At 41.2% G+C, this 25,536-nt stretch overlaps 1 protein-coding gene across 2 annotated transcripts in view; it reads right to left on the minus strand.

The window, feature by feature from the left end:
- Nucleotides 1–4,081: 4,081 nt before the first annotated feature.
- KCNB2 (potassium voltage-gated channel subfamily B member 2) overlaps nt 4,082–25,536 on the minus strand; it is a 346,236-nt gene continuing 324,781 nt past the window's right edge. For both annotated transcript variants that reach the window (XM_019725979.2, XM_019725972.2), the window contains one exon: nt 4,082–9,294. In XM_019725979.2, the coding sequence (XP_019581538.2) occupies nt 7,135–9,294 (2,160 nt within the window). In that variant the 3' untranslated portion in view covers nt 4,082–7,134. The remainder of the gene's footprint in view (nt 9,295–25,536) is intronic.

The raw sequence follows: 25,536 nt of genomic DNA on the forward strand, positions 1-25,536 counted from the left end.
CCTAATTTCAATTAAACATTATGACATAAGTATAATTTGCAGGTTAAAATCAGAGCCTAACTCATGCTGTAACTATGAATGTAAGAAGCAGCATCTTGGTTTAAAGATGGCAAAAACCTGGCTGTAATAGAATTTCTGGCCAGCACCCACAGATGTCTCTTGGGAGGTTAGCAACCGTCTTTTTTTTTTTTTTTTCACCAGGGTCAATTCAGGGACATTTCAGGTTCTACTTGTAATCTTCAGGTAGACTGGAGACTATGGGTTTTGGAGTTAATCACCCCAATAGCTTTGTTTTCAACAGGTCTGTGATTCTTAAAAGAAAAAAAAATCAGTATTTTGAGTTTTCTTCTAGCTTTCTGCTAATAGTAGAAAGTAGCATATACCGTGTTTCTAGAGTACAGACTAGGGGCCTGTTAAATACTGAGCTAAACTTGTGATTTTGTTTTGATGGAGTCAGCAGGTAAGAATATTCTGAAAATTGCTACACAGAGGGTAGCAACAGTTTTATCAGATATTTTGGAGTAAGAAAAAGAAAACTGAGAAATGACCACTGGAAACAATGTCTAGGATGCACTTGTGATTCTGGCTCCATGTCCTCATGACGGAAGGTGGAAAATGGTAGAGAACTTTTAAGTTCTTGTTTCTGCTTCCTGCAAATAAAGGATTCCACTTTCTCTCAGACTGACCACTAGAGGGTCCTCAACATGGTCATAAAAAGCGGGATGGCGGGGGCTCCTGACATTCTTTCTGAATCTGGGCGTTGGCCTCTTGGTTGTTGCCACTATTCTGTATCTGTTTCCCTGAGTCTTGATTTTGAAAGTCTATTCTTATTGTCTTGTGTGCCATCTCAAATCCTTTTTAGTTTGAAAGAGAGCAAAAATAACGAAAAGCCACACTACTCGGCCACATCGTTTGCCTGCATTGCCCACGGTGGATGGGAGACAAACTACATCGCTCAGATTGGCATTAAGCGTTCATCAGAACAGTAGGTTATGACGGCTTGTCACAGCATACAGGCTAGGATTTTTAAAAAATCAAACAAAAACAGTTATAGGAATATAAAAACGATTATTTTCAACATCATTTTTGCTAGAATATTTCCTTTGGCTGAAGTGGGCAATCTCTACATTGAAATAAATGTTCACTAGATTCTAGACAGCTACTGTAATTTTAAGCATGGATGTTTAGCAAGCTTATGTGGTAGTCATTCAGATTCTAAATTAGGAATGAAAATAAATCACTTGTGTCTGAGGATGAAAAATAGTGGATTATAGAAATTCTCAGACAACAAACTTAAAAATAGTGTCATACTATTTCCAGCTCACTCTGTAGAATTGCATTTTACTTTGGAATATAATCTTTTATTATGAAATTAATTACTTCTGCTAGAATGTAAAATTGAGGAAATGAACTGTACATAAATTAATTTCTGGCACTTGGTAGACAGTAAATGTTTGTTGAATGAAATATTTTATCACAGCAATCTTGAAGTATTTGTTAGATGATAAAAAATAATTTCTTCAGGAAAGAAATTAAAGTTGGAATTGTGGTCTCAACTGTAAATTTCATGTCAATAAAAAGTATTTAGTCTAAATGTTAAACGAGTAGATACATATACCTAATATTTATCTGCTTAACAACATGTTTAATTTACTTACATATTTTTTAGTCTTTCTTCCCTTTTTTTTGGTATTTATATCCTTTGCTGCCCCTGGATTGTCTTATTATTAAAGAGATCCCCCCCCTTATTTATATCTATATTTAAAGGTTAAAACCCTTTAAGACTTAATAAGAGATTATGCATTAATGACAATGGTAAACAAAGATTTATGCAATTAAGTCAGACTGTTTTCAAAAGGCAAGTAGATGAAATGGTTACTGAAACCACTAAAAGATAGCATTATATTACAATAAGCACTAACTTTAATAATATAAAATGTTCACCAAGATTCTGGAGGTGGGATCTTTCCTCTTTCTTATTAATGATGGACCTTTGAATGTTCCCATTTTTTTTTGTTTTTCTTAGATTTTGTAGAGTCTTCCTCCCTTCCTCCCTTCCTCCCTCTCTCCCTCCTTCCCTCCATTCTCTCTCTCTCTTCCAGTTCTACTTGGGTGAGGACCATGGAAATGGAAAACTAACCAATATATTTTCAAATTCACACGGACCTAGTGAATAAATCCTTTGAGTTAAGCTAAATAAATTTTGGATACCGAATTTTAAATATCTTCCATTTAGAAATTCAGAGGATTAAACAGAAATTAGTGATCCATTGCTAAAATGTTGCCTATGGACAACAGAAAGTAAGAAAAAAAACCATTAAAATGCATTGTTTTTAACCACATAACCATCAACACACTATTAAAATATAAAGTTTGTTATAAATTTTCACTGGTATTAAATTTCGCTCTAGTTATTACTTATAGACTATTACCAGCTATTTGACAAGCAACATATCTTAATTGAAAAAAATTTCAATTTATCAGATAATAATGAAAGACAACACATAACCTCACTCAATCAGACTAACAATTTGTTATCTCAAACATAAATCTAAACTGTGTTTCAAAAATAATTATGGATCAGACTTCCTTATATACCATCCATCTTTTTCTTAGGAAAATAGCTTGTTGGAAAAGCATTTCACTTATTCCTGTCATATGCTTCCCTGGCTTGATAATTGAATGATTTTTCTATACTCAGAAGAGACATCTTTCAGTAACCCGAATTGATCCTTAGGCTGGTTTTAAGTGGGCCAGGCAGTAAGGTCCATGACACTGGGTTTGTACCCTAGCACGAAGCTTAGTGCTTTCTATAGAATATAGGGGTGCTCACCTCCTATTTACTGAATGAATGAACAGCAAAATGACAATGAAATTCAATTACACAATATTTTGACTTGAGCGTAGTCTACTTGTTTTTGTTTCAGAAAATCCAGCGGCTCCCTTCAGCCCTCTGCCTCATGTGTGTGTCGCGTCACATCAGGAGTTACAAATTCTTCTCCTTAACCCATGGATGTGTATCTTATGACCAGAAATCTAAATCGGCAAACACGTATGTGCTAAAGATGCATTCCTCTTCAGCCATTACCATTTGGTCTGATCCACTGCTGCTTTAAACAAACTGCTTGACGATAAATGCCCCTCCAGTTTTATTTACGAAATTTCAGATATTAACAGAAAAAACAAAACCAAACCCTAACTAAACACACTGTGGTATATTGGAATGCCAGACTTGAAGCCAGATGACATAGATGAGGCCAGGTTCCACTATTTGTCAGTGACCTTTGTGAACGCGAACAAAACAGATACCAAAACCTCTCTGGTTCTCACTGATAAATAATCTAGTTCAGACGGCTGTTTTCAGTAGTAAGTGCAACAAGAGACTATAAAGTACTCCACATACATAAGGCGCTTTTATTTTTTCTATTCAAATTCCAAGAGAAAATAGTTGAATTATTGACTTTCCTCAGCCTGTGTCTACTTGAGAGTGAGACTGTTTTGCAAGGGAATTAGTGGAAATGAACTTGGCCCATATTCTCTGTGTTACCAAACCTAGTCATACCGTGTTTCCCCCAAAATAAGACCTCGCCGGACAATCAGCTCTAATGCTTTTTTTGGAGCAAAAAATTATAAGACCTAGTCTTGTTTTACAATAATATAAGACCGGGTCTTATGTAATATAATGTAATATAAGATCCGGTCTTATATTAATTTTTGCTCCAAAGGACGCATTAGAGCTGATTGTCCAGGTAGGTCTTATTTTCGGGGAAACATGGTATCAGGGTGGTGCTTGACCCAAATGGTTGCTTCGGAAGAGTTGTTTGTGCCAAAGTGGACAAATTTTTAGTGAAAACGTTTAAAGACTAATGAGGTCGACGCCAGGGAATCACAGGCCACTCTTTGTAATCCAACCCAAGACACTTAGCCACGCACCCATTTCACCCTTTTATGATTGATCTCAACCTTTGAGCGAAAACAATCTTGTGGCAGTTTGCACTGATTGTTAAAATAGCTAGACTAATCCAATTCACCATCATTTTGAGTTCATTCAGTCTTTTTTTTTTTTTTTTTTTTTTTTTTTTAGTTCATTCAATCTTTACTCATTCACATGTGTCCCTGGTCACCGATGTAAGTATAAGTACCAATGAGTATGCCTTCCCAACAGCAGAAACCTTCAGTGCCCTTCAGGGAATTGTTCCTGCCATTCATACAGTGCTTCTCAAACTGGGGATACATTTTCCAGGGGGCAAAAGACGAGGTATTTGACGTCATAAGAGTATCAATTTTACTAGTTGATAAGTAATATAAAAACATTTCTTTTATGCTGAAACCTATGCTATGGAGCAAAATGCAGCTTTTACATGAATTGTTAATGGAAAACATAAGACTTTAAAAGAACTCCGTGCTTGGTACATTCCCAGACCATTCCAGGCATTCACATTCATTGACCAGGTTTAGGAAGCCTGCACACGTGCATTCTGGGAGCCCTCAGGTCCCTAACTGCCTTTCTATAAACACCGAAGTCAAAGTGTTTTTTAGAGGAGCACTTTTCTTTTTCCTAGCTGAAGATTTTTGGCTCAGATGGGCTACAAACTGAAGATTGAGCTTTATATTCAGATATTCTTGAAAATTCTTTAAAACTTATATTCAAGGGGCAAAAGTTTTCAAGAAGAACACTCTTCCATAAGGGAATATCTAGGATTCATTGTCTAAGATTTCTAATATTAAGAATTCTGGAGCAGGGTTCTCAGAAGAAAGCCTAATGGACATAATGAAAGGTGGGCATTAGTGAATTGTCAGGGCAATAAGAAAAGTCCACTTGTACAGATAGATCAATTAAAAAAAATTGAGATTCAACGATATGGAGACATTAGAAAATAATTGCTTCATGAGACCATGATGTAAAGAAAATGATTTTCATAACTTACTTGCTATTCATCTAACAGCAGATATACCTGTTTGACTTGAAAAACTATATATAGAAAATTCACATGCTCTAGATTTACAAAAACTGGTCCACATTTCGTTTTAGACACTGAAATAAATATGAGCAATGTAAATATATGAGTAATGTAAATATCAGCGATAATGAACATAAACTCTTAACGGTTATGTTTTGAAACAAATGTGAAAACCATTCAGACATTCTAAGCACGGTGAAAAAGAGATATTTAAAATTACTTTTAGCATTGGGGCTGCCTGAATTTCAACTAAGATCAAGACTTGTTTTCTTATCTGAGATATAATGACCAGATTCTGTTAATAAAGAAATGTTGTTCCTTAAGTTAACTTGATTCTAAATATTTGGGTTGTCTTTTTCCAGTGTTATTTCTTTTTTTATTTAAAAAATAGCATAATATTTAGAATTTTCTTCTCTATAAATGAAAAGTTGTGCTTTGAATTTGGCCCAGAATTTTCCCTACTATTTCCCGGACACACACACACACAGACACACACACACACACACACACACACACACACACACAACGCATTATGCTGAGGCAAAACTTGGACATTCCTGAGAGACCAAGGACTCATATTAATTTGAAGGCTTCAGGGAGCTGAGAAATAACTTTCTCTTGGTTTTTGTTGGGGCCAAACAGAGACTCAGAGAGGTTTTCGAGGCTCATCCCAGATCGCACAACTGATAGTTGCCTCTCTGGAGCCAGCACCTTGATTTCCTGTGAAGCAAAGTAGATTCAAAGGACCTGGGTTCTAGCACAGACCTTACTAGTGGGGCAACCACCAGTGGAGTGCCCTAACTTCTCTGCGTTTCACTGTTTTCCGTAGAAAATTCTGGAAGTGGTTGCAACTAGGGTAGTCCTGACCTTGCAAATGTGAGGGGATGTTTCCAGTTGCTGCAATTACTGGAGGGTGCTGCTGGCGTCTGTGGCCCTCCCAAAATGGCAGTGTCCCCTCCCCACATTGGGAAATACCACAAGACCCATTACCACATCTGGGTGCTTTTTATGGTAATTCATTTCCAAACTGAACTCTATCTATGAGGGGGTGTAGCAGTCTCAGTTAAATAGCTCTGCTTTTACTTTGTTAAAAGTCACTTTTTGGAATTCCCATTTCCGCATGCATATCTGTATTTTATCTTCAGACCTTTAGATAGGGTTATGTCGGATACAAGTGGAAAATACAGGCGTCTTTCGATAACCAACATACAATAAAAAAAGAACCAAAACAACAAAAACACCAAAACTCATTTCCAAATGTGGAGTGCCACTAAAACAAAAGTTTAGCTGTATGATATAACCCTTGAAACATTTTTCAGATTTTTCAAAAATGCATTTCTGTAATGGTCTGTGGCATGATATATACGTGATTGGCAACATTTCAACCTTCAATTCCAAATTTTTGGATATCTGGTCATTAAACCTTGCCTAGTTTCATGATTTGTAACGTAAAACCACAAATGCCGTAACTAAGCAGGAGCCAAAAAGAAAAATGCGCCCTAGGAATTCTATCACAAATAAATAGAAAATACTGTATTCCTCGAAACAAATGTACTTAGAACAGCTTTAGAATCCAAAGCAAGATATGTGAGATGGTTTAGGAAGAGGTTGCAATTTTGCAACAAGAAGTCTGTGCAATTCCTCCAGGCAGTAGCTGTGAAGGAAGAACCTGGGTGTTAGAAAACAGGTTTCCACTGGGTTCATGAGACCTTTGCATCCCTGGCCTCATTATGTACAAAGGGAGGCATTTTGCCAGCTCAGAGCGTCTTGCTCCTCGCAATTATGAATGCGTGCAATGACATTTCATCCTTTCATGTACAAATTCTAAAATTTGTTGTAACCGAAACGTTGAAAATCTGCCTACAATTTGAAATGAAAGGATAAAAGATGTCAGACATTGCCGAATACTGTTTCCTGACAGCTTGCTTTATTTGTTCACTGTTCTTCAGTCATTTTTGTTTGTTTGTTACAAAATGCAGTCTTGACTCTTTATTTAAACAGTCCTTAAAGGAAACTGCTCATGCCATGCAAAAATAACATTTTATGCACTTTTTTGGGGGCGGGGGGTGGGGGAGGGAGCTTCCCACTTTTTAGTTCACAGGCATTATTAACCGCATGTTTAAGAAACAAGTTCTTTTTTTTATTTTATTATTATTATTGCTTTTCTAACTAGTCACATGCTGGTTTCACGTGTGGGACAGTGACCTGTGTCTCCTGGGTTGGAATGAATTTCTGGGGCAAACAAGTGGTTTTCCATCTTGTACCCTTCTTGACTACTGTCCTTTTTCCCTTCGGCCACAGCATGGTAAGGGTCTTGCCTACAGTTGTGACTTGTGTCCTGGGGTGGGGAAGAGCCCACACAGCCTTCTTCTCTTAAAGGGTCTCTTCCATCACTAGACTTCTCTGCCACGCAATTTGGGCTGGAGTCTGCCCGCGTGTCCTGCCTCGCCCCGTGCAGCTCTAAGAAGTCATAGTCTTCGCCAGTGTCTAGCTCAGTGAAGCTCCGCCTCTCTCTTGATGAGAAAGGAAAGAGTTTCTGCTTGGGAAACCGAGGGGTCAGCCCTTTGGAAGGTCCCTGACAAGGTGTGGAAACCTCCGCGCCCAGCAAGGGTCTGTCCCCCTGCGGGGCGTTTTCTTCCAGCAGGATGGTACTGATGAGCGGCGGCGGGGTGGCGAGCGAAAAGTCCGCGGAGGTGACCGGCAGCGGCCTGGCCGTGCTGGGCGGCGTCTGCGGGGCGCTGCCCCTGTTTTCCTTGAAGTTCACTTTGAGCGACCTGGATTTCAGCGGGTTGCTGCCCTTCAGCGAGCTCTTGGGGCTCTCGGAGGTGCCCTCGGACTGCGCCGGGCCGTGGAACCCACTCTGGGACCCGCTGGAGTCGCGGTTCCCAGTTCCATCGGCGGGAGCGTATTCCAGGGGGGCCTCCCGGGCCACAGGCCCTTTCTCTCTGGTGAGCGTTAGGAAAGGGGGGCCCCTGGCTCTTTGATGCTCCTCTGTCCCGGTGAGATCCGGCGGGAACTTCATCTGCAAGTGAGACGCGGAGGGGGGCGGCAGGGGCGACCGGTCCGTCTCGGTGAAGTCGGTGGCGCAGCTGGTGAAGCTGTCAATGCTGGACGTGCTTTTCATGTCCACGATGCCCTCGGTCTGCCCCGCGGCCAGCTGCTGCTGCGGGCACACCATTTCCTCCATTTCGATCTCTTCTTCGCAGGCGGAGGGCGGCTCCGGCGGCTCCGGGCCGGCCGGGTTGGCGTGCGCGCGCGGCTGCGCCTTGGTGATCTCGTTGTACAGCCTCTCGAGTTTCTGCGCGCTCAGGTGCTGCGGGCTGGACGAAGACGTGTTGTTCAGCTGCTCGTGGGAGTCCTTCTGGCTGACCTCCTGGTACTTGTTCTCGTAAGACTTGTTGGAGCTCGTCTCGGACAGCGCCTTCCGGGCCCACTTCCACCGGCTGGGCGACAGGTGACTGTCGTCCGCGGAGTCCTTGGTGTTGGCGGGCTCTCCTGCCTTCTCCACAGCCACGTCGATGAGCTCCATACTGCGAGCGAAGGCGTCTTTCAGGTTCATGGAAACGATGCTTCCGTTCCTTTTGGCCCTCTCAAGAGCCTCTCGCCTTTTAATCGCCTTCTCCTGGCGTTTCTGCTCCTTGTAAAACTCAGAAAAGTTATTCACGATGATGGGGATGGGCAGGGCAATCACGAGAACCCCGGCGATGCAGCAGAGGCCTCCCACGATTTTCCCGAGCAACGTCTTGGGGTAGATGTCCCCGTAGCCTACTGTGGTCATGGTGATGGTGGCCCACCAAAACGAGGCCGGGATGCTGGTGAACTTCGTAGCGTCCTCGTCCTTCTCGGCAAAAAACACCAGGCTGGAAAATATCATGATGCCCATGGCCAAAAACAGTATCAACAAGCCCAGTTCGTTGTAACTGCGCCGGAGGGTGAACCCCAGAGACTGCAGGCCCGTGGAATGCCTGGCGAGCTTCAGGATGCGGAGAATCCTCATGATGCGGAAGATCTGGACCACGCGCCGCACGTTCTGGAACTGCAGCACGCTCTTGTTGGACTCGGTGAGGAAGATGGTGACGTAATAGGGCAGGATGGCCAGCAAGTCGATGACGTTGAGCGGGCCTTTGAAGAACTTCCATTTGTTTGGTGAGGACAGGAAGCGGAGAAGGTACTCCATGGTAAACCACGCGATGCACACGGCCTCCACGTGTGCCAGCTGGGGGTTGTCGTTGGCTTGCCCGAACTCATCCGTTTCCTGCAGCTCCGGGAGGGTGTTGAGGGACAGGGCGATGGTGGAGAGCACGATGAACAGGATGGACACGATGGCCAAGATCTGGAAAAGAGAAGAAAGCCCGAGTGAGCAAACCCTCTTGGTTGCTTGGAGACATATGGATTCACTGTCCTTTAAAGGATGGCTCACAGATGTTCCAGGAAGGAAACTTTACAACCCCAAAGTCCCCAACGCATACAAAGACATTCACTTTTTACAAGTTCGTTGCACTTAGAAGCCTAATGTAGTTGCACTTAGAAGCCTAGGGCCTAAGCAATTGGCAAAGGATCCATGCTTCCCCTCCTCACCCGTTGGTCGTAGGCACATTTGTAGGAGGAACCACCACCTGGAGTAGTTGCAGGGGAGTTGTCATCTCTACTCTTAGTTATCCGTAGTTTTCCTCTCGTAACCACCTGGTTTGTGTTTCCATAAGTGAATCACCATACATGCTACATAAGCGAGAAGGAATCCATGATGTCTAGAAGTTTTATTCTACCTCTAAAAACACGAATGCAGACCCACGCGTGGAGAGATAACATGGCGCTCAGTACAACAGTGCTTCTTACAGAACAAATACTATTTCTGCCGTAAGCACCGATGGCGGGACTGAGTCCGGGGAGCCTGCATCCTGGGATGTGGGGACCTCTGGCCAGCCTCACACGGGGAAGGAAGGTGATGTGCCACCTATAGTCAACCAAGGGAGGTTTCGTAAAGAAGAGCTTGAAGACTGTCCATGGTGATCCTGGTGTAGGGCAGACATTTCAGGCGGAGAATAGCGGCCTGATGTCAGATGTGGATGGAAGGGGAAGGATTCAATATGAAGGAAGACGAGGGTTAAGTGACTGGATTTTAGAGTCAGACATTCTGAGCTCTGACTTTATTGCTTACTGTGTGATCTTGGAGGAGTTACTTAACCTCTCTGTGTCTGAGTTGACAAATCTGTCAAATGAAGACAACAATCACCGTTATTTCATGGTTGTTGTGAGCATTACATGGCTCACAGACATGCTAAATACATGAAAGGTACTTCTATTACGAGAGGTTGAAATGAACAGGACTTTGGTCTTGAAAGATGAAAGTCAAGAACAGGTATGTGGGAAACCTGTATGACAGGTAAGATATAGACAGCCCACGTCCATATCTCCTCATCGTAACCCAGAGTTCCAGGTTAATAAGGCAAAACATGAAGATTAAGGTTGGAGGGCAGTGGAAGGAAGCACTTCTTTACTCAGTAAAGACTGTGCCTCTGAAGGGCACAATTCTTGGAGAAGTAGGAAACCTGAAACCTCTTACCTACGTTAGGTCTGGCTGGCTTCTTCTGACCTTTGTCAGTGACCATGGCAGGTGTCACTGGTCTGAGTTATTATTTGTAGCACTGTGAAAAATATCCTGATAGGGACTTTAATTCAAAGATTCAGCATCAAGTACACATTTCAAAATACAATGATGAAACATCTTGAGGCCACACAGTTCTGTAAATATCAGGCTATGAAAAATTAGTTTATCTCTAACTGACATCAGGACTTCTGAACACCTTCTCTCTTGGTCTTTCTCCTTCTCCTCTTTATCCTGAGTTTCTCTGTTTCTGGGTTATTCTTCTTACCCTTTCTCTCTTCTCCTCTTAGGCCTCCTTTGTAACTTTCATTGTTTTTCCTTCCAGTTCTCCTTTCTTCTTAAATTGCTATAAAGTAAAACCATGGTATAATATGTGTCAGAATGTGTTGCAGATATTAAATAAAGATCTATGGTTCCTTAACTTAAAGGACAGCATTTAATTACTAGCTGTTTCATATTTTTTTTCCTTAAAGCAAAGTACTTTTGACTTGAGTACACGTCAAAATTTCCTTTAAAAATGTGGATCAATGAATCACAATGAAGGTTCTCTTCACCTACTCTAAGAGATTGTGAAAGCTAAAGTTAGAAATCCCCTCAAGAAGGTTTAGGTAAACCCATGGATAATGGATTCAGAGGGTTTATTAAGGGCAAGTTGGGAATGCTCACTGTGAATCTCTACCCACAGAGGTCAATGGCAAGGTCAGTGACATTTACAATATTCTGTCACTAAAATATTCCTTAGGAAGCATTGGTCAGATCCCATCCTCTCTTAAGCTCTTACTGTAAGGAATTACGTCACTCTCTATTTTCTAGGAGGCCACGCTGTAGCTAACATACCTGTGGGCATTTTAAGTACTGGGATTGTTGCCATCATTCTTGCATTGATAACCATATTCTAGATTTTTCCATATCTTCTTATCTGTTCACCTGCCTATTTTGGATGCATTTTACTGATGCATCGAAGAGCAAGGAGAAAAGCAGAAATACAAATGGAACCATTCTATTATCTTCCAGCCTTCTGGACAAAGAATGAAGTGGAACGTCCAAGGCGGACCGTCAGTTTTCCATGATTCTTCAATGACAGATAGATTGTTGGTCATTTTACTTCGGTAGCTCATTTGGGGAAATAATGAAACATTGCATTATGAATGCAGTCTATGGTCCAGTTGATGGCAGCTTAACAAATATGGCTACTTTTAACACCTGAAAATTTAGGTGTTAACTTTGGAGCACGTCCTTGAAGAAAGAGTTACTAAAGAAAAACTCAAGTCCTTAGGGACCCTGCATTCATGTTCAAGAAGCCATAAGGTATTGAAGTGTGTTACTTTCTGTCTCATGTTCAAATTCAAGCTGTCAAAACCCATTTGCTCTCAATGTAAATAAATGGCTTATTTTAACTGTCTTGTGAAGCTTGGCGTTCTCCCAGAAAGATAACCCTCTAGACAGAATATTCAATATATACCAAGGATGATGTGTGATGCAATAAGCCAAATGCAAGTTTATTGTCTTAGTGTAGTTTTTTTTTAACACAATAAATATAACAAATGTGCAATTTTGCTCAAAGCTACAGGATAAACTTCTAAACATGGAAATTTGCTTTAGTACAGTAAACCCTTATGGCATTTAGGTATTGCTTTGTTTATTATAACTATGCACAAGTTAGGTTTTCGAGCACTTCACCTCCAATGGCTGGCCTCCAAAACTGGCTTTCTCTCAGCTCTAGCAAATAGACTTATGTTTGTACATGGCAAATGAGGCAGAAATTCCTAACAATTATCTTCGTGATACTGGTCAACTCCCTTGGTGAGCTGGATTACATTATCTCCAAGGTTCTTTTCACCTCTAACATTTGGTGATTCTCTTTTCTAAACTAAAACGTTTTGCTAATTCCAGTCATGTCTGCAAACCAAAGCCAGGACAAGTCACAACTGGTCCTGTTATTTTGGTCGAACTGCCAAAATACAATTTTGTTGCTTAAGAAACAAAAAATTCAAATGAGAAGGCTTTGAAAAATATATCACTCTACGTTCCCCGCATTTAGTCACTGGAAAGAGACATTCTTTCTGGATAAAACTTTTCTTCCCTTTTGAATTCCCTAGTAATGATTTTAATTCTTCATGTGGATACAGACATTCATGGATGACGTGGGGTTAAGAACAGGGCCCCAAAACTTGTAATAAAAGTTGGTTGCATTGATTTCTGTTGGTGAGAGGAAATAAGGCAGCTGGAGGCTTGTCTCAATTTACCAACTCTTCGATTTTATTTCCTTTGGAGATAATGGGCGTTTTGTGGCGGAAAGAACACAGGACAAAGAATTAGAATGCATGGCTCCCCCTCCACTGGCCATGGGGATGAGCCAGTCCGCTCTCCAGGCCTCAGTTTCTGCATCTGTAAAATGAGGTGTCTCACACTTGCCCCAGAGGATTGTCAGGGATCCAACTAGATCCTGCACATGAAGCATCCTATACAATGGACAGTGGAATAAGTGTAAGGAAGGCTGGAAGTGCGTCTGGAAAAGGCTTTGGCCGGCACTGGGAGGTAATAAAGAACACAAACTGTTTATCTCTCCCCCCCATTTAAATACAATTACAGACCTACCGTGTTTCCCCCAAAAATAAGCCCCAGTTAAGATCGTCAGCCAGATGGACACATTTAGTACATTCTGATGATGTTCCAGAAGAACAGGACATGACTGTATTTGAATAAATGTAGATTGTTGTATATTAAAAAATAAGACATCGCTGAAAATATGCTGTAAGGCATCTTTTGGAGCAAAAATTAATATAAGACCTTGTCTTATTTTCGAGGAAACATGGTAGTTAATGTTCATATTTTAAACGCTTTCAAACACATTCTCTCACCTAAGCAGTGGTCTGCATGCCAAACCCAGCCAATTGGCCAATTGTAGCTTATTTGCCTTAGGATGGAACCATCTAGTTCACCAATATTTAAGAGGGGAACTGAGATTGGGTGGGGGTGGGCATGAAATGGGTGAGGGTGGTCGAAGGGTACAAATTTCCAGTTATACAATAAATAATTCCTGGGGATGTAATGTCCAGCAGGGTCACTATAGTTGATAGTACTGTGTTATATGTTTGGAAGTGGCAAAGAGTAGATCTTAAAAATTCTCATCCCCCTAAAAAAGTCATAACTATGTAAGGTGATGGATTTTAACCATACTTACTGTGGTGATCATTTCACAATAGAGACATATATCAAATCATGATGTCATATACCTGAAACTAATACAATGTGACAAGTCAATTATATCTCAATAATAATAATAATAATAATAATAATAAAAGGGGGTTGGACTAAGTTTACTTCAGGTGAACTTGACTTGCCTTGAATCTTAAAATATGCAGAAAGTTTTTAGGTTGGGCTCCCCCAGTGATACTCTGCTTTATTTCACTGACATTCAACACTCCACAAAAACACATGGGAACGTCTGTGCCTTGCATTGAAGTACTTCCTCTCTCCCCTCTCCTCTAACCTCTCCTTCCTTCCTTCATACATATATGCTGACAGGTGGAAGTGCGTGAGTTACAAGCTCTTAATGGTATAGTAGTACTTTGTCTCCTTAGTGGGATATAACACGTTAAAACAAAAACAAAAAACAACTTCTGATCAGCAATAGAAAATAACATGGGAAAACACGATAATATGCATTTTCAGGACAGAATCAACTTATTTAATTCAACAGGAAGGAAAAGTCCTGTGATAAGCATTATTAGAAACATGAATAATTGTCTACTTTCAGAAAAAGGACAAAACACAATGTCGTTTCTGAGCCTAGAAACCAAAGGCCCGATCATGTGTCAAAGGAAGAACTGAGAAGTTGGTAAGAATATCATGATTTTCATCCACCCATCTTCTATTTCTAGCTCTTTCCCAGAAGACTACCGGATGCAGCAAACTAGAAAGGAAATCCTTTGATTTGCACCAAAGGAAGAACCATGTCTGACTACAGCTCTAGTTTCTCCTATTCTTTGAACATCCGAGATCTCCTCTAAGGCCGGTGGCCCTTGGTTGACCAGGAGCCCTTTCTTCTCTCAGATGTTCCCTTGGCCCTCCCAGGACAAAACAGAGTCCGAGCTTAAGTACTCTCAGCCGATTTGCATAACATCACATATGCAAACAGTGAGCATCGCTGAGGCTTCTGTTGATTTTTAATTATTCTGGTCCTGTGGATACCAGGAACCCAGGAATTCAATTCTCCCCGCTCCCATTTGTGGGCCGTTGAATGAGGGGTTTGAAAAGACTCAGTCATCCACACACAAGCTGATGTCTGCCCTAAGCCCATATTATGCTTTTCATTTGGGGTGGGGTGGGGCGTGAGAAGCAACCCCGTTCTACATACTATCAAATCCTTCTTTTGGTTTTTTACTCTCACATACAAAACCAGTTCTTTGAGAGGAGATTTTAGTTATCTTATGATTCAAGATGGTGTTTTGCTATTTTCTTGGTATCTCCTGAAATAAGCTTTGTTTCACTACCTATGATATATTTCTGCATTTTTAAAAGGTTAGATTTTTAGGAAGCAAGTCAGTATGTTGACGGCTGGTGAAGGGAACGTTCATATTATTTGTGGTGACTCTGCAAAGAAATGAGCAACAGAGAGATGGAGGTGCCTTGAATTTTATACCCACTCAGATGACCAGGCAACCTCTTTGCCGGTAACTTGCTCTTCCAGAAGCCTTCAGAAGCCAGGGGGAAAATGCAGACTGGCCCAGCTTGCAGGGACATGAACCTCCCTGCCCCTGACAGTCCTTGAAGGGCAGGAACCATGGCTCTCATCTCTGCAGATTGCTCAGCCACCCTCCCAAGAAAGCGTGATGTAAGCATTTAGACTCTTTTTTCTTCAGTGTGTAAATGACAGGAGTTGGGGGAAGGACACAGGAAGAGAATGAGGGGTGTGCATCCTTTGAACAGAATTTCACTTAACTTGGTATCTAGACTGTAAAAAAATAATCATAGAACACTCAAGTTAGAAGAACCTTTGAAATACTCCAATTCTCACTTTATAGGTAAATAAATGGAGAACCAGTCTATCTAGTAGGTGCCTGGCAGGGGGAGGGGGTGGGCATAATATGGAACTTAGAGTTGAAAGGGCTGAGTTTGAATCCTGATTCTGATATACATCATTAGTTTTGTGACCTCGGGACACCACAGTTAGCTTTCTTGGGACTCAATATTCCTATATAGAAAATGTGAAAAATAAATTCTTGTTTTACTTATTTATATAACATTGTTTTGAGGACCGGGGTGATGAATTTCACACAGCAACTTGGCTAGGCTGTGGCGCCCAGTTGTGTGACCAAACACCAGTCTAGAAGCTGTTGTGAAGGTATTTTTTTTTTTTTTAGATGTAATTAACATTTAAATTAGACTTTCAGTGAAGCAAACCACCCTCCATAATATAGGGGAGTCTCATCGAACAGTTGAAGGTCTTAAGATTGAAGACTAGTTCCAGACAATTCTGCCTCAAGACGGCAACACGGAAACCCTCCCTGAGTTTCCCGTCTGCCTGGCCTGCTCTGTGGATTTCAGACTCAAGACTGCAACTCTTACCTGGATGTCTAGCCTGTCGTCTTGTCCGTGGGTTTCAGACTTGCCAGGCCTCACAATTGTGTGGGGCCAGTTCCTAAATATCTACGTAATCTATCATCTATTTATCTATCTGCATACACAACTATCTACCTATTATATATATGTGTATATATGTGTAATGCATATGTATTCTATTGGTTCTGTTTCTCTGGAGAATGCCAATATAAGAACAAATAAGGTAAAATACATGATAGCACTTTGCAAGTTGGAAAGTGCTAAACACTGTTAATTATTATACTTATTAGAGGATTTCCCAAGTCATATATTGATTCCTGTTGGGCCATAAGAAGAATCCAGTTCCTCATCCTGTGTGTGACTCCAACACCTAGATGGTCGCTGTTTCACCATCCTACAAGAGGGCGTATTCACGTGCAGGTATCGTTAGGAGGGTCTTAAGGACAGATGACTTCATTATTTGGTGCAAATTCATCGAGAAAAATTCCCTACATTGGACTTTTCTGAACGGCTGCCAACCTCCTAAGATGCCATCTCTTCCACTTAGCTGAGCAGAAGTGAACTCAGGGAAGGTGAGCAAAAGTAAAGTAAAGATCAACACATATTCCTTTCTAAAGCCATATATGAATCGTTAATTTATGCTAATTACATGCCATTGGGATCCATCTCCAATGTAGTGTGGGGAATCAGTAACTGATTCTGATTTTGAGACCCTTGTAAAGACTATTTCATTTTGACGTGTTTTTTAGCTAATTTTGCCTTCCTATACTCACTCACTCACTCACTCACTCACTCGTGGTGATTGAATTGGTGAATTTCCCCTCCAGCCAGGCTGGGACCCTCACTGCTTCCTGGGCCTGTCATTTCCCTTCCCTAGTCCCTACCCTTCCCCCCCATCCTGCCGCTTCCCAGGAAGCCCTTGTTGGCGTTCCAGATCACAGTGGCCTCTCTTCTCTGGACGCTCGTAGCCTTTATTTCCTGGTTTGACCAAAAGCCACTGACACTTCTTGCAGTCAGTCCAACTCATGTGGTCTCCCTTTGCAGCCTTGCCTGTACTCAGCTGCCTCCCTGTAGGATTGCCAGATGTAGGAAATAAAAATACAGATGCCCAGTTATATTTGAATTAATTTTTTAATGGGACATACCTATGCTAAAAAAAGTATTTGCTGTTTATATGAAATTCACTAGGCATTCAGTATTTGATCTGGCAGCCTTCTCTCCTTGGCTTTTGTTCCAGGGGACAATCCCTGCTCCAGCCCAGCTCCATCAGAGTCTCATCCTCCTGGAAATCTGAACTTTGAACTCAGAGATGTGGAGATCAGGAGTTGGTGGGATGAGGTCATACGTGCTCCAGAAGGAGGAGCAAAAAGTTCGCATCATGGGGAGTCTGTTTCTGCCCGAACAGTACCTTCCAGGATGTTGTCTCACCATCTCCCCCTTTTTAGCTTAAGTTGGCCAGAGTTTTGATCAGATTCTATTCCATCCTTACAACCTTCTTATGTAATAATTTGACAATTTCATAGGAGATAGTTTTGTTTCTCAAAGTGGAGTCTAGCATTACGGAAGGCAATGACTAGTTCTTTGCGCTAGAATTTCTTACACTGCCTAACACAGAGCAGGCACTTTACAAACCAGTTGTGAATAACTGAATAACCAAAAAAGAGAAGGGAGAAGCCCACAGAACTGGAATAATGCGAATGGACCTTGAAGAAACCAAGCATTTTCTGATTACTCAAGAAGCATAAGACAGGTTTTTCGTCATTTTCTGTTGCTTTCATATGGCCTAAAAGCTTTAACCAGCGATGGATTTTTTTTTTAACAACAGAAATTCATATTACAAAGCCCCTATTTTGCAATAACAGACCAGCTTTACAAGTTCAGCAACATAACGTTTTCCTAGGTTTAAGCGCTATACTTTTTATTAATCTTTTTTCATTATAGTGAGCAGATTAACTTTTTCTTATTTTTTCCCCCTTATTCTTTGAGAACCCTGCTTTGACTATATGTTAGCTTTGGGCTTCAACCTCACAGAACGATGAATTTTCTTAAAGAAAAGTGCTGTATTTATCCTATATCACATTTTTTTTTTTTTTGGCTAGTATGATTGGGAATCTGCAGTTAATCCAACCAGTGAAAGATGTGATCGTTCTATGTATAGATCTAGGTAGATTCAGGTTTGTGCCATACAATGTTAAGCCCCAGAGAAAAATTAATAATGTCGGTTATCCATGAAAAAAAATACTTACATACACACAAGTGCATGCATGTATACATAGACACACACATATATATCTCTACTCCATATAGCCCTGCAGCCAAAAGGAAACCATCACAGAAACTAAAAAACTCCATAAAAGTATAAACTTAAGCATGTTGCATATTCCATTTCATGTTTATTTATAAGTGTCATTTGTTAAAATGCCATGTCTACATCAAGAAACATCTTAGATATGTGAATACCTAGAACAAAAGAAGCTCTGCTTCCTGTTCTTATTAATTTTCTAGTTTTTTTGAAAAGATAATTCCTGTCCTCTAAGAGAGAAAAAACAGATTTTGAATACTCTTTACAGCTCTAATCAGGTTCTGTCACAGTCTTCCTCTTGGAAAAACGTTTCCTTCGCTTTAAGGACAATTCTACTCATAAATCTTTTTGAGAGGGACGCCTTGTAGGATGGATAGGACTTGCCATGCAGAAAAGAGGATGAAGGCATAGAGAGCAGGGTGTGCAAAGGCTTCAAAGCCCCCAACTATAGTTTGCTCAGAAAGTCATTTTGCATGACGGGGGGGGGGCACCCATAAGGATGGATGGCCTGGGGGAGTCCATGGTGATTTGGGGCTGTATGTAGGCTGTGCCCCGGGCAACTCCAGAGGGAACCAAGAAAGCGATGAGACTGTGAAGGATGCCTCTACCATCTGTGCAGTACACAAGTTTCACAGACAGCCCTGGTCTCAGGGAACCAAGTCGTACGGTGTGAATGGAGGCAGGTAGAGGCACAGACGTGAGTTGACGTGGGGTACTTCTGGGATGTGAAGCAAAGGACAAATTCTGAAGGGCGCTCGGTACATTGATGAAAAGTTTGGTGGGCTTTCTTCTGAAGAGCAGTTTTCCTTACAGTGCTGTCCCCTGACCAGCAGCCTTGGTATTATATGCTAACTCGCTAGAAATGCAAATTCTCAGCCCCACGCCATACCTACTGAATCAGAAGCTCCGGGACAGAAGCCCAGCAATCTGTATTTTAACAAGTTCTGCTGGTCATTCCGATGCTGGCTAACGCTTGAGGACACTGCGATAAGGAGTAAAAGCCACAGGCAGATTTTAAGCAAGGGAACGGCCCGCTCAGATTTACGTTTTAGAAAGATCACTAACTGCAATGTGTGGGACCGATTGGGGTAGAGGTGCAACTGAAGACCAGCAGTGGCAAATCTCCATCATTATCTCATCCCCGTAGAAAACTCATAGTGATTCCAATTTCTGTCATCGTTTATCTCTGGAAATCGTACTTCCTCATATGGCAAATATTTTAATAACAGCTTCGGGTTTTGAAACAGAAATAGCGCAATTTCTCTTACACAATAGTTCATTGGTACATGAAGACATCACGAGACACACACTGGGTTATGTGTCAGAACTATTTTCTTTTACAAAATTTTACCTTTAGTGTGCATTCTGAAAGCACACAGGCCACAGACGAGTTTAACGACCCATGTATACTAGCTGTTCCCTGAAAGCATGGTCATCTGTTGAATTATTTCTCACCCACTCCAACTTCCAATTTCTGCAAGGAAGTCTTCTAAATTTCCAGAATTAAAGTGCCATTAAGAACTGGCTTTGTTCCTTGGACACCTAATCGGCCTCATCAGCTCATCAATCACCATTAACAGAGAATTGCAAGGATATATTTTCGCCATCACCCCCATAGCTAAAGACTGTGCCCCAGCAGCTTCAAAGAAAAAACACAAAACAAAACAAAAGCCAGAATGCAATCATTGTTTTTCTTTTAATGAATCTCTGCAGTAAACCTCTTCTGAAAAGTACTTTTGGGGTTAACATCGTGAAGACCACATTATAGAAATGCCAGAAAACAAAACATGGGAGGGTCACACCGAAACCCAGTAGCTCTGCCAAGGGACACGTTAGATGGGAGCCAAATCCAGCCAGGATCGAAGATAACGTGTGTGATTCGCTTTGCTCTTAGGGGCAGGCTACTGTGCTGTCCCAAGGCCGCTGAGCAGCTGCAGCTCACAGGTGACAGGTGTTTTTCACGGCATAAAGCCAAGCATCACACACAAGGGACTATAATGGAGTCTTGTCTGGCTCGTTTGAGAGCAACAATTGGGGACCATGATTTGAATCTGTACTGATTAGGGACAGGGGAGGTGTGTACTGTGCAGAGGGGTCCTGCTTTTCATTGCTGTCTGATGTACTGTCTGATGTAGACATTCTCTACAATCACACAGACACATTCTATTATCTGTATAGAGTCGCTCCTGGGTTCTATAATGAAGGCTACTTTAGGGCTTGTCAATCAAACTCTGGTCTTTGAACCAGCAGCGTCCTCTGGGAGCTTCTTGGAAATGCAGCGTCTCAGGCCCCACTGCAGGCCCACAGAATCAGAGTCTGTTTTCACAAGATTCCCAAGGGAGTCACGTACACTTTTAAGTTTGAGAAGCTCTGACCTCAGGCACCAATGCATGCCATTAAAAAAAAAAAAAAAAAAAAATCAAATCAGCGTTGCACGCTCTTCCATAGTTTTTTAACCTGTGAATCTCAGTTCTGGAAACAGGGTAGGTTGTTAGGCCTTGTGCGGCTTTTTCAACACTGCTCAGAGGTTCTGGGTAGGTGGGGGTAGTTAGCTGGATAAAAGCTTTGTAGATGATGCTGCAGTGGTCTCTCATCTCACCCAGACCTCCTCTCCCAGCCTGGGGTTGACAGCCATTGCGTGAAACACTGCACATCGTACCATTCAACTTGGCAGTAGAAAGAAAGTTGGATTAGGAGTCAGAAAACTAGATCTTCTTCCTGGGTCTGCATTACTAGACTAACTGCACTGATTTGAGTCAAGCCATGCAGCCGCTGTTCGTTCATGTGTAGACCAGGGCTAATCATGAAAATTTCATTTACATGACTAGGTTGTCATGATACTGAAATTACATAATGCATGGGAAATTATATAATGCACGGGAAAGCGTTTTACAAGTTATGCAATTCTGGATAAATGCCAACATTTTTATGATAACCAAGTCCATTTTTCCCGCCATATGGACGATAGAGTTTGGAGCAAACTTATTAACTAGCATCTAACATTAGAGGTAGAAGAACTTTAGTCTTACAACTTCCTGTTTGAAATTAGTACATTCTTTCCTATGTAGGAAATTGCTTCTAAGTCCATTTCTGTGGAAGCTGCTGACCGATTTATAAGTTTGGTAGAGATAAATGTCTAGTCCTTTTGGAAAGTCAGCATAATGGATTGACTCGCGCCCCCACCACCTTCATGTGTACCCAGACCTCAGAATGGAACCTTGTTTGGAAATAAGTCTTTGCAGATGTAGTTAACTAAGGTGAGGTCCTATTTGACTAGGGTGGATCCTGACCTGACGTCTGTTAAGAAGGCTACAGGGGCACAGAGATTCTCCCAGAAGGAAGATGGCCATGTGACAGGGGCTGCAGAGACTGCGGTGGTGCTCCTACAAGCCAAGGAACTCCAGGAATTGAGAACAACCACTGGAAACCAGGAAGACCCAAGAATTCGTCCTGAGAAACTTCAGAGGCAGTGCGGCTCAGGTGACAACATGATTCCAGACCTCTAGCCTCCAGAACCGTGAGAGAACAAACGTCTGTTGGGTTAAGCCACCCAGTTTGTCTATTTTGTTACAGAAACCCTAGGAAACTGATACCGTCAGCTTGTATTATTCAAGGAAAGGGTCAAGTCTTTAATGAGGGGTTCAGCTAAGAACACTCAAAACAGCCATTACACATAGGCCCTTCAAAAGTACATTTAATGTGATGTGAAAAGAAAGAAAAGTCATGGAGGTTTGTAACCCTAGTCAGCAGGAAAAACAGTTTAATTGGGAGAAACTATGTTGTATTTATTGTTGGAAGTAAGTAGCTACATTTGTTAAGGAGTTAATTAACACCTACATTCTAAATAGCAGCCCAGGACAAGTTAGACTATGTAGGTCCACAAGCTGTAAAAGTCACTTATACCAGTGAGATGTGGGAGAAAGATAAATAAGGAAATACTACAAAATAACAGACGCAGTCAAGTTAGCAACGAGAAAATTCTCTGATGCTGGCAAATTTCAACAGCCAATTTTCAAACACTTCTTTGCGTGGTGGATTACAAATTCACAGTGCTGGGGAATTCTTCTGTGGTTGTCTAGATAAACTAGTTTTTACATGACAGGCACCAGTGAGTGTACTGTGTAGCTCCGTCTCTCTGTTATCCAAGCCCGACGTAAGCAGGTCCTACCAAAAACCACGGCAGCTTCCTATGAAGACCTCTTTAGAATAACATTGTTCAAACTGTGAGTAACTACTCCTTTGTGGGTCACAAACCAATCGAGAGTCACAATCACTGGTTTAAAAAAGTGAACTATTAGGCTGGTGCAAAAGTCATTGCGGTTGTTGCAATTATTTTTAACCTTTTAAACCGCAATGACTTTTGCACCAAGCTAACAGAATAGGTTAGAACAGAAAATATCAGAAAGGGTAAGTCATGCTTTGTACAATGTTTCTTGGTGTGTGTGTGTGCGTGTGTGTGTGCATGCGTACATGTGCGTGCATGCGTGCGTGTGTGTGTGTGTGTGACTGGGTCATAATTCCTACCCTCAAATAAAGATAAGAATGACAATAGTTGTTATTATGAAATTACAATTATTATTTTACTTGATACATGTTACCTAGTGGTAACACGATCCGATCCTAACGTTTCCCAAGCTGAGCTTTGGATACTTTCTATCAGTGGAAGAGAAGGTAGGCTACCTTCCCCACCCCCCTAGGAAGGACAGAACTTTTAGTTTTTCAACGTTACTCTGACTTCAGACTTGGGCAAGTTATCTACCTGCACGTAGCTTCTGTGTGATATTCCCACTCATTCTTTCTTGCTTCTGACATTTAGAGTTCTGATCTCTCATTTACTGCTGTTTGCACTGCACTTCTGTTGTTAGTTGGGTTTTGAATGGACTCGTGATAGTTCCTAGGACATACGTTGGGATGACACATTTTCATTAATCACTAGCAAATGTATTTAGCAAATCTTCGTTTTAAGTTTATAAACCTTTCTTATAACAAAATGCCATACATTAAATTATGCCTGGTCATTGCTGCCCTTTTAGGACATTTTTAGTAACTTCTAAATTAAATAATTAAAAATGTAATAGAAGTTAATGTTATTGATCAACCATTGATTGATCGATACTGGTTTCTAAATATTATGTGGGCTTTTCAATTATATGATTTGTCTCAAAATGAGGTAAAGACCCAATTTCTGATTAGGCAAACATTTATCACATAAGATTTATATATGACTTAAAGAGTTAACATTAAAATAATTGATTCAATCATTTTAAACTACCACTTTAGCTTGTAGGTCATGTGTTGAATTCAAACCTCAGTTCTATCACTCACTCAGCTGTGAGGCATCTACTTTTCAGGTAATAGAACTGGTAAGATCAAGGTTAGAGATTAAATATATGTAGCACCTAGTAGGTGCTTATTTAAGGGTTGCTCATATTGTTGCATATACTCAATAAATAGTTTTCACAGAAGACTCATGTGTACAATGGTTCCTGGTTGGCAAGACAAAATTTAACCCCTAGGATATGTAGTCTACCTATAAAAATACACTGATGATATTATGACAAATGTGCAGATAAGTTCTACATATAACCTAAACCTTCTCATGTTTGAATTTCTTACTTTTGTAGGTAGAAGTTTGTCAGTCGTTGATTTACACGTGGGCCCCCTGTCACAGCCTCTGCCCATGCCTCAGTTCCTGCAGTCTGTAAACTATTCACCAGCTGCAAAGAGAGGTGGGAGGTCATGTCTGAAGGCTATCAGCCGTTCTTTTCTTCCAGTAGCAGGAAGGAGTGTCTGCTCACCACTCTGTTCTATGTGGTATGCAACTATTTTGAACCAGGCTCAGTTTAAAAACTACATCTTCTTAAAAAAAAAAATCTTTCTTGATCTCCATAGTGAGAGCACTTCCTTCTTTGGTTTTCAAAATGGGGCTTCTGGAGCCTTGGGTTCTTTGGGTATGCGTTAGGCTGCTGGAAGAAAACTAGAAGACTTAGTGGCCAGGGCTATGGGAAGCCCATCTCTGCTACAGGCCAGGTGGAGCTGTCCTTCCGTGCAGTGCTGAAGGTACGTAAGTTACGAGTATGTGAAGAGGTGAACATTTCTCACAGAAGCACCTTCATTCTATGGTGGAACATAGGCACAAAGCATTTATATACGCAATCTGTGGTAGCTCGCCTTTGGAGAATACTGATGAATATTGCTAGCTGTGTTCGAGGATATGGTGAAAAAGCTCGATTTTGACCCAAAAGCCTTCTCCGCACTATTTAGTAACAAATAAATGGCGGTTTTATTTGTGGTCACAGCTGTTGTTTGTAGAGTTGGTTATTGAGCATAACTTTGTCTCTTTGACTTCTAGGACTTCTAAGTGCCAGGCCAGTTTTGTATATGCCAGGAAGCTAAAATTGGATTTCCCTAAACAGGCAGAAGGCATGACTAAACACATTATCTTCAGATAGCACATAAAACAGCAATCCAATGAGCCCTGGCTGCCACAGGCCAGCTGTACCATGTTAAATGGCCTCTAAGAGGCTGAACGATTTGGGCACCCAGACAGACTCAACCATTAGTTTCCTCATAGCATCAGAGGACTCTTTTATGGTTTTGGATCATTTCGATAAACAGAATCAAATATACAAAATTCATTTCTCCACATTATTTACAAACTGGTTTAGAATTCCTCAAAAAACATTTTCTAGCATTTTGTCGAGGTCTGAGCACTCAACCCAAAGAGTTCCCATTGAATATGTGTGTTATTCTCACCAAATTCTTATTTATGCAAATACAAATCCAACAAATGCCATCTGTGGCCCTTAAGAGTTTCTAGATCCGATTTTCTAAGACAGGAAGTTGAGGAAAACAAACTCTAAGCTTTGTCTATAAATAAAAGAGTTAACATAATAGTAATAAAACAACAACCATGGTGCCGTTCCCACAGCTCCATCCTCTCCTTGCATAAATAGTAGGTGTTTCCTTCTGAAAGTCTAAGCAGACAAGAGAACAAAGCACAGGCAGAAGATGACTTAGCACTGCTGCAAAAGCCACAACTTTTATGTTGCTTGATCTTTTTGCTTTAAAGTTCTCATCCTAATGATACGGTTGGGAGATTG

This window comes from Rhinolophus sinicus, linkage group LG14 (assembly GCF_036562045.2).
Source record: "Rhinolophus sinicus isolate RSC01 linkage group LG14, ASM3656204v1, whole genome shotgun sequence".
In the NCBI taxonomy this organism is placed as follows: Eukaryota; Metazoa; Chordata; class Mammalia; order Chiroptera; family Rhinolophidae; genus Rhinolophus; species Rhinolophus sinicus.